Source organism: Pipistrellus kuhlii, unplaced genomic scaffold (genome assembly GCF_014108245.1).
Source record: "Pipistrellus kuhlii isolate mPipKuh1 unplaced genomic scaffold, mPipKuh1.p scaffold_m20_p_4, whole genome shotgun sequence".
Taxonomy (NCBI): domain Eukaryota; kingdom Metazoa; phylum Chordata; class Mammalia; order Chiroptera; family Vespertilionidae; genus Pipistrellus; species Pipistrellus kuhlii.
The window spans coordinates 39286209-39299160 of NW_023425540.1; the positions used below are offsets into that span (position 1 = coordinate 39286209).

At 35.2% G+C, this 12952-nt stretch overlaps 1 protein-coding gene across 14 annotated transcripts in view; it reads right to left on the reverse strand.

The window, feature by feature from the left end:
* Positions 1-12952, reverse strand: part of SSBP2 (single stranded DNA binding protein 2) — a 202579-nt gene that overhangs the window by 11127 nt on the left and 178500 nt on the right. For 12 of the 14 annotated variants that reach the window (XM_036411338.2, XM_036411334.2, XM_036411336.1 and 9 more), the window contains 4 exons: positions 11655-11709; positions 10523-10593; positions 7535-7613; positions 4191-4219 (listed from right to left, as the gene is read on the reverse strand). In XM_036411338.2, coding sequence (XP_036267231.1) covers positions 4191-4219; positions 7535-7613; positions 10523-10593; positions 11655-11709 — 234 coding nt within the window. The remainder of the gene's footprint in view (positions 1-4190; positions 4220-7534; positions 7614-10522; positions 10594-11654; positions 11710-12952) is intronic. The other 2 variants (XM_036411335.1, XM_036411333.1) reach the window with 1 other exon arrangement.

Consider the following 12952-nt stretch of genomic DNA (forward strand, 5'->3'; position numbering starts at 1 on the left):
TTTTATTTCATTCTCACTCACCTCACCCTTTTTTTCAAACTGGAATGCTTCCCCTACTTAGGCTATGACATCATAAACAAATGCTATTGTAAAGTATACATGTGCCTGTGTGTGGGCTCGCACACACCCAGTTTCTTCTGGCTAACACATTTAATTCATTTAGCTCTCTCTTCTGTGATTTTTACCTTGCAAGTATTCTTCCATATCATCTCTTAGTGAGTTAGTTACTGTTCCTTCTCCCACCTATCCCCAGAAATTGCTCCAAAACTTTCAAACTGCTATTTAAAAGGGGAACACTTATAGAAATGTGGGCTCTGTCTATAATTGGAAGAAAATGATTTTGACAGTATTCTAAGCCCTTGGGAAGTGAATTTTGAATTGATTTCTCACAGGCAATAGCAAGGTTTATAGAGTGTCATTTTGACTCTGCCATTTGCCCAAAAGAACAAACTGCCAGTCCTGGTTCCCGCAGGGGGTTAAGTGAGCGAGAACTCAGGCTCGCAGCTGAGATGATGGCAGAGATCTGCAGTTGTTAATGGGCAACCCTGCAAATGGTGTGGGATATTGAACTGGAAGTAAGGTTCATGAGGCTAGAAAGCTTCAGGTTGGAAAGATTCCTTTGATAATTTATGCACATGCATATTTAAAATAGCATTTGTATATGATGTCAATGCCTAAGTAGGGGAAGCATTCCAGTTTGAAAAAAGGGTGAGGTGAGTGAGAATGAAATAAAATGCACGACATGATCAGATTGTGCCTTCTGATTTTTTTCAAACTAAAAAAATCTAAATGTTAAGTATCTTAATGTGAACTGCAGAATTTATTTAGGTGAATTCCTTCTGAGGAAACAACCATATATGCGCCTCTCTAACCCCAACTCCTAAAACAACTCCAAGGCATAATAGTTTGGTTCCACTGATTAAATGAATGACTCCTCAGTTGCAAAAGGGGTGACAAGAATTTTACTTTTCATTAAAAAGGCTTTGAGCCCCGGCTGGTTTGGCTCAGTGGATAGAGCCTCTGCCTGTGGACTGAAACGCCCTGGGTTTGATTCTGGTCAAGGGCACATGACCAGGTTGCCAGCTCAATCTCCAGTAGGGGCGTGCAAGAGACAGCCAATCAATGATTCTCATTGATGCTATATCTCTCTCCTTTTATCCTCCCTCTCTAAAATCAATAAAAAAATATTTTTAAAAAAGGCTTCTAAATTAAAGGTGAATTCTGCATTATGAAAAAGATGCATTTAAGTTTTCCTAGGTAATCCTCAACTGAGCAAGAGTCATGTTAAAACTCTTTGGAGCCCTGAGTTCATTTCGCCAGTGGAATAATGCTGTCAAAGGGGAGTTGACAGTGTGGGTTCCTAGCCTTGTTCACAAAAGGTAGCATAATGAAAAGAAAAACATTTAGTATCTGTACAGTGTTTCATAGCCCTTAGCATATTTTTCTCAACATTTTATGAATTAGGTAAGAAATGAACTATAAGCTCCATCTCTTATTTTAGAGCGAAGAAAGATAAGCCTAAGAGAAATCAAATAACATGTTGCCACCAAAACTTATAAGTAGTAGAACTAGGCTTTCTGATTCTCAATTCAGTAACCTCCACCTTATATATAAAACTCATAAAAAAGAATATATTTACAATTTAAAAATAGAAAAAGAATTGAAATGGTACTAAAAGACAACACTTAAAAATGGAATAAGACATTTAAAAAATATATATAATAGTGATGTTTGATAAAATACAGGTTTAATTGGGGAACTGGGGAGATGTAGCTGGAGACCTAAGAGGGCTTTTGAACCAAACTGCTAAGCAGTACTGGTCAAGATTATCTTCTGATTCACAAGCAAATCCTTGTGAAATCTAGGAAAAAGAACAGGATGGGAGGGATCAAACCCAGGAAAAATGAAGAAAAGAGTTTTGTGTGGCAGTTGGACAGTGTTGGAGAGGAAGAAGGTGGGGAACTGAGTTGGTGACAATGTGCATAGCTTCGAGTAAAAGACTAATAACTGGGCAGCGAATGGAAAGAGGTGGGGAGAGAAATAATTGGAGTAGCCGGTGTAATACCCATGATGCTGCTGACTAGAGAAAAGTTTACTGGAGACATGCAGACTCTGATGGCGCCACCACCCTGACAGCCTTGGGCGGGTTGGTGCAGGAAGGAGTGGCTTAGGAGCTCATCTGAAGGTGGATGCAACTCCTCATTTCTAGTGCATTGCTAAGTGGCTCACAGATTACTTGGAGATGGTGATTATGCTAATTGAAATGTATTTGAATTCTGATTTGAAAAAGTTTTTCCTTATTGTTTTTGTTTGGTCTCCTTAGTTATATTGAGTTTAAGGCAGAGACCTTACCTCTTTTATCTTTGAATTTTGAGAGCCTAGAAGAACGCCTTGGCAGCGCTGATGTTTACTGACTGAAGGAACTGCTGCCTAAGTATAAACCACTTGAGGACAAAGATTATGTTTGTACTTAAAGAAGTCTATCGTATCTCCCCACCGTGCACAAGGCAGTACCCAGTACACAAAAGTATATAATGGGTGGTTCAAGAATAAGCAATACCTCATTAGACAAGAGAATGCTGTCAGCAGCATTTTTCCCCCCCAAAAAAATTGTCTCTGGGAATGGGAATGGGAAAATAAGCATAGAAGGCACAGCAACAGACCTGATATGGGGCAGATTAGAAGATGGTATTTAATTTGTCCTTATGGCACTATTTAAACATTTCAAAATACTTAAAAAATTACCAAGTACTCTCCAATATAGAATTATTGACAACTACCTAGTGGACAAAGTTATGGGTTGTAGTGGAAGTTTTAGAAGATGGCCTTAAGTAGTTCGGGTGATCCCACTTTTGTGAAATGAAGAATCCTTGTTAGATACGAGGGCATGCTACTGAAATCTAACATTAGAAATTTCCCTGGTGACCACAAGGCCCCATCCGGCTAGTGTCAGTGGTTAGGCACCGAAGGGAGCTGATGTGGTCACAGACATGGAACTGGTGGAGGAGCTGCCCAGAGAAAAGGCCCTGCTGGAGTTTCACGGGGACTCTGACGTTGAAAACGGGCTTTTTGAAGGCTTACCTAATACTATTTCTCACAGAAGTAAGCTATTGACGTTATAAACATTTAACTGTTTTTAGAAAAGAAAAAAGGCTTTTCTGATCGATCTTAGACACGGAGATCCAAAGTGTACATAGGACATTTAAGCCAGATGTGTAGATGCAATGTTAGAATGCTAGTTAAACTATCTCTCATTCCATTTTTCTTTTTAGCTTGAATTATTTAAAAGGTTTTGCAGCTTAATCTTATTTTCTTTTCCTTGGCATTGGGAATTTCACAAGAAAATAAATTAGAAGCAGAAGTAAAAATTTAAAGTCATCCTTTAATGAATTTCTGTATTCATATAAAGGAGACTTCTAAGAGTCATTCTAGTGGTAGTTAAGAATTAGTTCTTATCAGCCATTCTAAATATATTTTTGATCCACAGAGAACTATTTTAAATTCATCATGACCTAAAAAGTATTTAGGTACTCTTCTTCTTCTTCTTCTTCAAAAAAAAAAAAAAAAAAATAAGGCATCTTAGCAAAGGATTAATTTTAGATACTCAGATTCTTGAAGAAAAATGCAGACACATGCTCTTTGAAGGCTCACTTTCCTACTTGTATTACTATAATTTTCCTCTAATTATTTTCATACTCTATTTTGGGGAACTAGAATAATGATTGGGGACATCAGCATTTCCTAAGGAAGGTTTGAAAGACAAATGAGATGTATAAACGCAATGGCCTTATAACATATAACAATCACTTTTTCAAATTTACCTCTTCTCATTTTTCTATAGACTTCTTTACATTTTTTAAAAATTATCTAAATTATGTCAGTTTGCTTTACAAATATATAATAACATAACATGATTAAATTGGCTATTACTTGGGTATCCATTTATCAGGGATAATGCATATTGTAAATGAACCTTAGCATGGTTAGGAACATTCATGAAAGATTCACATTTACCCTTTCCCACAGATTATATACATTGATATTTTAAACTAACAGTTAATTATACCTCACCTCTACTTTCAAATTCTTCTTTAAGAACAAAATTCATAAGGTGACTCTAATAATCTTAATGAGAATTCTGTGTGAAATAAAACACAGACGAAAAACAATACAGAATACAGAGTACCCACCTTGGAAATACTGTCCATATCTCCCGAGCCTGAAACAAAGTAAAAATAAAATAAAATAAAAAAGTCTTTATGAGGTACTGATTTCATTTATAAATCAAGTACTTCTTTAATATGCAAGTTTTTGTTGTATTTCCCAGTGTACATCTCCTGAATTTTTAATCTTAAAAAATTCCTTTTTTTACACTGAGTGGTATCAGTATTATTTGATGGTAAATACACGGAAGAGTTGCACCTCTAGTTCCTAATCATTTAGGAGTTTTTCTGTCCGTAATGACAGAATTAAGGAAACTATTGTTATTATAAATACCTGTTAGTAAAATAATGAAGAGCTTTATATATACTACCAAATTCAAATTTTTATTATATATATATGTGTGTGTGTGTGTGTATGCATTTAAATAGAGAGTAAGAGAGAAATCTCTATTTAGTGACATTATGCTTCTAAATCTGATAAAATATAAAAAGGACGTTTTTAATAATACCTAACAAGATTTCAATAATACCCAACAAGAACCACTTTTTAGTACAATAACCAAAATCAAAGTATTTTTAAATATATCACATATTTAACAGCAATCAATATGTCTTCAAAATATAATATTATTTTATTTGGGTTCTTGGGAGGAATGAATAAACAATACTAATTTCTTATTTAAGCAATGGAATCATCCATTACACTTACTGGCATAAAGAAACAATAATCAGATCTTTGCCCCAGCATTAGTTTTATTTTACACGAAAGGCCCAATGCAGGAAGTTCATGTGGGGGATGGTGAGGGGAGAACCTCAGCCCGGCCTGTGACCTCTCACAATCTGGGACTCCTCACTCCTAACCTCCGACCTGCTAGCTCCGCACTGCTTGGCTTAGTGCTGCCGTGGAGGTGAGAGAGGCGCCCGCCACCGCTGCTGTGCTTGCCAGCCCTGAGCCCAGCTTCTGGTTGAGTGGCACTCCTCCTGTGGGAGCACACTGACCACAAGGGGGCAGCTCCTGTGTTGAGCGTCTGCCCCCTGGAGGTCAGTGCGTGTCATAGTGGCCAGTTGTTCTGGTAGGTCCATGGTAACAGTCACTGGACTTTTATTATACAGACTACAGTCCTGGTGCATGAAAATTCATGCACTGGGGGAGGGGTCCCTCAGCCCAGTCTGCCCCTCTCACAGTCTGGGAGCCCTCAGGGGCTGGAGGCAGCCCGGCAATCAGGGGAAGGGGATGCCCCCATTACACCTCTACTGTAAGGTGACCAGACATCCCGCTTTTGGAGGGACAGTCCTGATTTTTAACAATTTGTCCCGTGTCCCACAGTGTTTTTAAAAAAGTCCCCAATTTTTGGAAAGATTGGGACTTTAAAACACCGTGGGATGCAGGATAAATTGTTAAAAATTGGGACTGTCCCGCCAAAAGTGGGGACACCTGGTCACCTTGCTCTATTGCTGCCATTGCCGACAGTGCAAGCCTCGGCTGGCCCTGGTTACCTGAGCCTGGGCAGCCACCATCCAAGGCTTGCCTGCACCTCCGGCCAGCCCTAAGTGGCTGAGGGACTGAGGGGACTGGGGGACTCCGGAGGCAGGTGCACAGAGCAGCTGGACCCAGCGGGGCTGAGGGGACTGGGCACTGACATTTTGTGGCTGTGGGCACCGCTATCTTTGAGGGTGTGACAGTCAATTAGCATACTCCCTCCTTATTGGCTGTGGATGCCACCATCTTTGTGAGGGTTCGATGGTCAATTAGCATATTCCCTCTTTATAAGATGGATTTAGTTTAACAATTAATCTTCCTGGCATAAAAATATGAATGTGTTTTATAGTACAGAATTCAGTCAACAGTCACAAATAAAGTTAGGGCTTGTTAACATGATTAATTTATAAATAAGCAGGTATACTAGCTAAACAATGAATGTACATGTGCAATTATGTACATATTGATATATAAATATGTACAATAAAGTTCATTATAGAAGATGATAAGCCACATGTGAAGCATATGTGAAGCTCTTCTGTAAATTCTATTGTAGTGAATAATATAATTGAGAACCCTTTAAGACCAAATGTCATATTTTTTGGGTGGATAACTCTCTAAATTAAAAGACTGGAAAGTAAATTATTTTGCAAGAAATCAGAAACTAAAATTCTAGAATGGTACTGACTAGTAGGACTTTGTGTGATGACGGAAATGTTTTCCTGTGTTGACCGTTATGGTAGCCATTAGCTAGCTGTGGCTCTGTGCACCTGCTATGTGGCAGTGCAACTAAGGAACTGAACTAATACTTTATTTATTTTTAATTTAAAATTAAATAGTCACACATGGCTAGTGGTTACCATAACTAGACAGTGAAAATTAAGACTTTGAAATATAGGCAAAAAAAGATCTCTCTGTTTGGATCCTTCCAAACAGAAAACTCTACCAATGTGTTGCAAATGATTTTTCTATTATTGAAGTTATATAGCTTTTTAAAGTATCAGGGGAGGTCAGTTAGTGACGTTGGTGGGGTTGTGAAATCTATGTATAATCTAAGTTACTCCTGGGCAGAGTTTCTCCATCTAAGTAAAAGAAGGCCCATTTTCAAAAGAAAAATAAAAAAAGATCACAAACCTCCACATCCAGTAGCAACTCTTACATTAGGTTAGTACTTAAGCACATAAACATAGAATATATATTTTTTTGGTTTTGCATTTGGCCTGCCTATACACGTGGGCTCTATGACCTAGTCAATTTTGTACCTTTTGTTTCTGTCTCTCACTATGTGGAACTTTGTGTTCACCTTATAGATATTTGGCAAGAAGGCACTGTTTACAAAGTAGGTTTACAACCAGTAATCATACTTCTTGAAATCAGCTCTATCACTGAACACACAAAAAAAATGTGGGCAGTTTTCTCTCTTAAGAGAATCATTCAAATTATCCAGAGTATACCAATTTTATTTTAAAATAGAGACAAACATTAAAATACAAATAAAAGTTAAGATTCTTGCAAAGAAATAGTTGCTCTGAGATTGTATCTATAGACCTTAGAAAAAAGAGACACCTGTTGGAGGATACTGTAGTCCTGCAGACAAGAATGCATGACATATGTTCAAATCAGCAGTGTTCCTTTTATCATTAAACACACAGATTTGATAGGTTAAAGGAAATACCTGTGAATATGAGCTAGGTTAGAACAAATCTCACATTTCTGATTTTCAGTTCATCTATAGTCATCATAAACAATACACTGTAGATTAAACTATCAGGATGAGGTAAAAGGTAAAGCATTTCAAAATGAGTTTCTGTATACAGAAGAACTTGGCAAACTGTGATAGCCACTATGTAGAATTAAGGTTTTGTTTTTAATTTATTTGTAATATCCTTACCTAAAGAGCCATTCATGTGATGTGACTCCATTCCTCCCAATCCACCCATGGGTCCATCTGAACCAGGGCCCATTGGAAACTATTTAAAAAATGAAAACATTGAAAACAATTGTTTATATCAATGTTAAAAATATCTGTCTTTAACATTTTAAGATAATTCCACAAGTTATTTTTAAGTCATAGAGATTATTTTCCTGGCTATTTTCCCACCTTATAGTCTCTACCTCCCCCCTCTCATACTCTCTTTGTTTGGATCTTCAGACTACTCCTTGTTCAGAACCACATTTTTCTTCTTCAGTTGTCCTCAAGCAGGGAACATATACAGTCAGTGCAAATGATAAACATTCTCTTCTATGCTACTGACAAACTGTGCTATTAGGAACAAGAGGTGATTTTTATGAAGTTCCTAAGATTATTAATACCTTATTAATAAGAACAATCCTACATTATTATACCAACAATATTTTTTTTTTAGCAGACAATCTATTTTTGTTCAAATGGACATAAGTAATTTCATTTTATAGGTTAAATACAGGGCATGGCAAAACTAGGTTTACTATTGTTCGTATAGAAAGTAATACAATAATTAATAAGTCTTAATACAAGAATAAACTCTGTGTTTTACATACTTACAGCTAAAAACCTACTTTTGCCCCTCCCCTTACGTTCAGCTCCTTGGGGAAAGCTGAATATAGCTAATCCTTCTTGGCAGTCTCAACTATGTCAGTTCAATAACAATCATTCTACAGCAGTTATAATTAACATTTTAAAAACCAGTGGCATTAACTTATTTTATTTTCAAGTGAAATCTTACTTTAGAAACTTGGTTAAAAAAAAACAACAACAACAAAACAGATGTGAACAGATGTGCTGTGGCAGAGCTGGTGGTGGCGAGCTCACGGTCTGCCCACTCCATCTTTCCCTCATCTCCCTGAAATACTTTTGAGGAAACTCAGATCCCAGTTTGAACATAAGCTATCCATATTATCTTATTTTTTACAGTTAAGACAACCTACTGAAAACACTTGGCTCTTAAAATTTCCCATGCCAAAAGCATTTATTCCATGATGTATGGTAGAGAATATTGAATGCGATGTGTGCATGTGTATGTGTATTTATGTATCGGGCAGTGGTAGCTACTAATCACATTGCCTTTTGGGGAGAAAACAATTCCCCTCAGCAGATAACCTGTGTACTATCAACTGTGTGGAAATAAGATGGCTATCCATCAGCTACAATGATACAGATCACATGTTATACATTTTCTCAAAGTAATGTCAATTCTGTTTCTGAAAAATTTGTTGCCTAAAAGCACATGGATTGATTTTTAGTAAACAACTTGGAATGTGTATGCCTTAACTAATAAGTCAAAGAAATTAACTTCGAACTTACAATTGTTATTCAGCCTTTGTAAAAAACATGGTTCTGGGCTTAGAAACTGGTGCTGGTGAGGCCAATAGTCCATGAACTTACTTTGGTCTTTTTATCTGGTCCTCATAGACTATAACTATATGTACTTGAAGCACATAAAACTCCAGGCCTAGTCCTCAGCAGGAATTTTCTTTTACTACCTCTGGCTGAGATGAATGACATTTGAAAAAGTGACATGTTCACCTACTGTTCTTGGATCTCTTATCTTTGGATGGAGTTAGAGATCCAGAGTTGAACATACTTGGATAATGTCAGCTTAGCTGCCCTCAAAAATGTCTTCAGTACCATATGCTCTGGGTTTCCTTTCTTTGCTCCTTCCCTTTCAAAAACCAAGTTTTAAGATATAAAATTTAAGTGTAAATTTTTTTCTATTTTTTTTGCTGAATTTCTAAAATGAACATTGTTCATTATCATATTTAGTATTCTTTAAAATATCTGTAAAAACACATTTAGACATAATTGATAGGAAACTGTTTATTTTCTTGAAAAACAATTTATTTGATGCTATAAAGAGAATAGTGATAACTAGAGGCAGTACTGCTTAACAGAACAATATGCAAGCCACAAATGTGAACTTGCATAAGTAAATTTAGATTTATTGGCAGCCATGTTTAACAAGTAAAAAGAAATGGCTGAAGATAATTTTAATAATATATTTTATATCAAAATTATTATCACTTCAACATATAGTTGATATACAAATTTTAATGAGATCTTTTTCATTATTTTTTTATACTAAGCCTTCAGTGTTATACTGACAGCACATCTCCTTTCAGACTAGCCACTCAAGTACCATCCCTACTGGACAGATTTACAGTTTCCCTTCTGTTTTAACTGCTAGGAAGCTCCATCATAAAATTATTTCATTCTCAGTACCTATGAAAATTTCTTTATGCCTTCTGCTTTTTTTTAAATTGAACTACCCTATATTTATTATACATATCTGTGTAGTAACTAAATTCTGTTAGAAATATTTTTGTTAAAATGTAGGTCTTGTATCATAGATAAATAAAATATCATTTTCTTGTAAGTTTTTGTGGGAAAAAAAATCACAACCATATGCTTTATAAAAACATCCAAATTCTTTCAGCAGAACTGCCTCAGGTCCATATTTAAACTCCAGATTTCAAAATCTAGAGAAAAATAAAAATATCCCACTTCCATATTTTTTGTCAAGTTTCTCAGGATAATATATATATATATATATATATATATATATATATATATGATCACAATGAAAAATTAGTAATGCTAAAATGAGGTAACAATTATACATTACCAGTCATTTTCAAATAGTATTAATTATCTAGTACTTGAGATAAAATAAGACTATACACAATATTTTATAATTAGGTTCACTTTTACATTTAAATTATATTGATATGAAATATTTTATATGTTATATTTTTTCAACTCAGAACATAGAATTTTATTTTCTTGATATCCATTAAGCACCTGGATTATAAAATATAAACCTTAAAGAGTATCCAAAAATTGGAATGCACTAAGAGTTTGAGTCTTTGATACATTACGAAAATTTTTAAAATCCATACTTACATTAGGCCTGTTAGGTCCAGGAGGTACTGCGTTCATTAAAGTATACATGTTGTCTCCAGAGTTGGTTGAATCTGAAACAAAATATTACTTAATTAATATCTTTCTTTATAATCTATATCCAACTCATCACAAAGAAATAATCAAAGATAATCTGGACACCGCACTATTGTCTGTGTCCATGGGCTATGCATATATGCATATAAATTCCCTGGTTAATGGTTAACCTCTCCCCACCTACTCTTACACCCCTGTTTTCCCTCTGAGATTGGTCAGTCTGTTCCATGCTTCTGTGTCTCTGGATCTATTTGGCTCCTCAGTTTATTTTGTTCATTAGATTCAGATATGAGTGAGATCATGTGATACTTGTCTTGCCCTGACTGGCTTATTTCACTTAGCATAATGAAATAAGGCACTCTCAAGGTCCCTCTATGCTGTCTCAAATGTAAGAGATCCATTTCTTTTTTTATTCTGCTGACTACTATCCCATTGTGTAAATGTACCATAGCTTTTTTTATCCACTCATCTATTGATGGGCACTTGGGCTATTTCCATGCTTTAGCTATTGAAAATTGCACTGCTATAAACATAGGGGTTCGTATATTTTTTCTGATTGATGTATCAGGTTTCTTAGGATATATTCCTAGAAGTGGGATCACTTGGCCAAATGGCAGTTTCACATTTAATTTTTTTTTTTTTTTTAGGAAACTTTATACTGTTTTAATATTATAGGTACATGTACATTTATCTTAGTAAGGTAATAGATTGGTGGGTCAGATTTGCTGTATTAAACCTAATGAATCCATGCATTTCATGTGTTAACTTATGCAGGATTTTTCTAAATTTTGAGATTTGGTACAGTCTCAAGGAATCTTTTAGTCAGATAATTATTGGACAATTCATACAGATCAATACAATTTGCATCCTGAGTATATGTTACCTACATAACAGAAATTTTCTAAATGCTTAAAGCAATTGGACAATAGGGTGTTTAAGAACATGGTTTCTTCCTACTTGCTATCTCTACTCTATGCCTTATCCATCAATGAGACAATGAATGCTACTCACTTTCAGAACAATTTCTCTATTGTATTCTAATAATCAAATGCCAGTGTGGCCAGTCTGATTACAATACCTGCTGGACTAGGCATGATGGGTGTTCCTGGTGGCCCTCCACCTCCCGGAGGACCCTAAATAATTATACAAAATTTCAGTAAAAATAAGGCACTTAATTGAATAATATAAATAAACACAGAAGAAAAGTTAGACTTATTTTAATAGTAATATGATTTGAAAATATCAGAGAAAATCAATTTTCCCCAAATTTATTTTCTTTTAATGTACAGTCATTTTAATCTTATGTGAAGTATAATTCAGTTTAAGTATGTTGAGATCGTTTTGACAAGTTTCCCAAAAACAATGAGCCTGTAAACTGATTTATTATTCATGACTTAATCACACCAGGTATAATAAGGTTAAGGAGAAGCCATTTAATCAGGGTTTTACAAATCCATAAAAGAGAAGTAATTCATGTGTATTTGTGATTTAGTTTATTGTAAGCTTCTCATGTTTTGTATCCGTAGCTCTTATAGGAAATTAACAACCAAAAGATATTTCTATGTTTAAGAAATACATTGATTCTATTTATTTCTTCTATCAGTATCAATTGTAAACCTTCCGGAGCATTGTGCCTTCATCGTTCACATCAGTCAGAAATGAGAGGCAATGCTGACTAACGCTGTGGGTTACTAAGGCTGCAGCTACACAATCCACCTGAAATGGAGATTAGGTAATTCTAAAATTATCCAGTAATTTCAGATGTACAGTCATCAAAATAACTAGGAAATGGGTCAAGTTTCACTTCATTTGGAGTGTGCAGACAGAATATTAATTATTTCAAATGACATATGTAGTTGCTATTTAATAAGCAATTTAAATTCCTATTCAAATAAATATATTCCATTCATAAAACTACAAGGTGTCCCAAAATGTATACACACCTTGAATAATTATTAATTTTAACAGGTGAAATCTGAAAATTAAAAAAAATCAATTGAGCTATTAGCTATTAAGTGTGTATACATTTTTTGGGCCACCTCATATATATATATCAGGCTTATTCTTAAGAAAAAATAGGTTTTATCCCATTTTTCTTACTTTCATTTTTGTTTCATAGAAAATGTGAAAACTATGAGACTTCTTTAGTTTGTATAATGTAAGGAAACAATGAGCACAGGTCCAATGCGGCAAGTGCTTTTCACTATATCCATACCACACTATTTTCATGGAGGGAAAAGGACTCCTTCTTCCTACTTTAGTTAGCCACCACTTCTGAAAATTTCTTCAGGAAAGATTTTCCTTTTTACAGTTTTATCCTTGTTTCCCTGTTAGGCAATGGCCCTTAAACACAGGGTGGGGTAAAAGTAGGTTTAC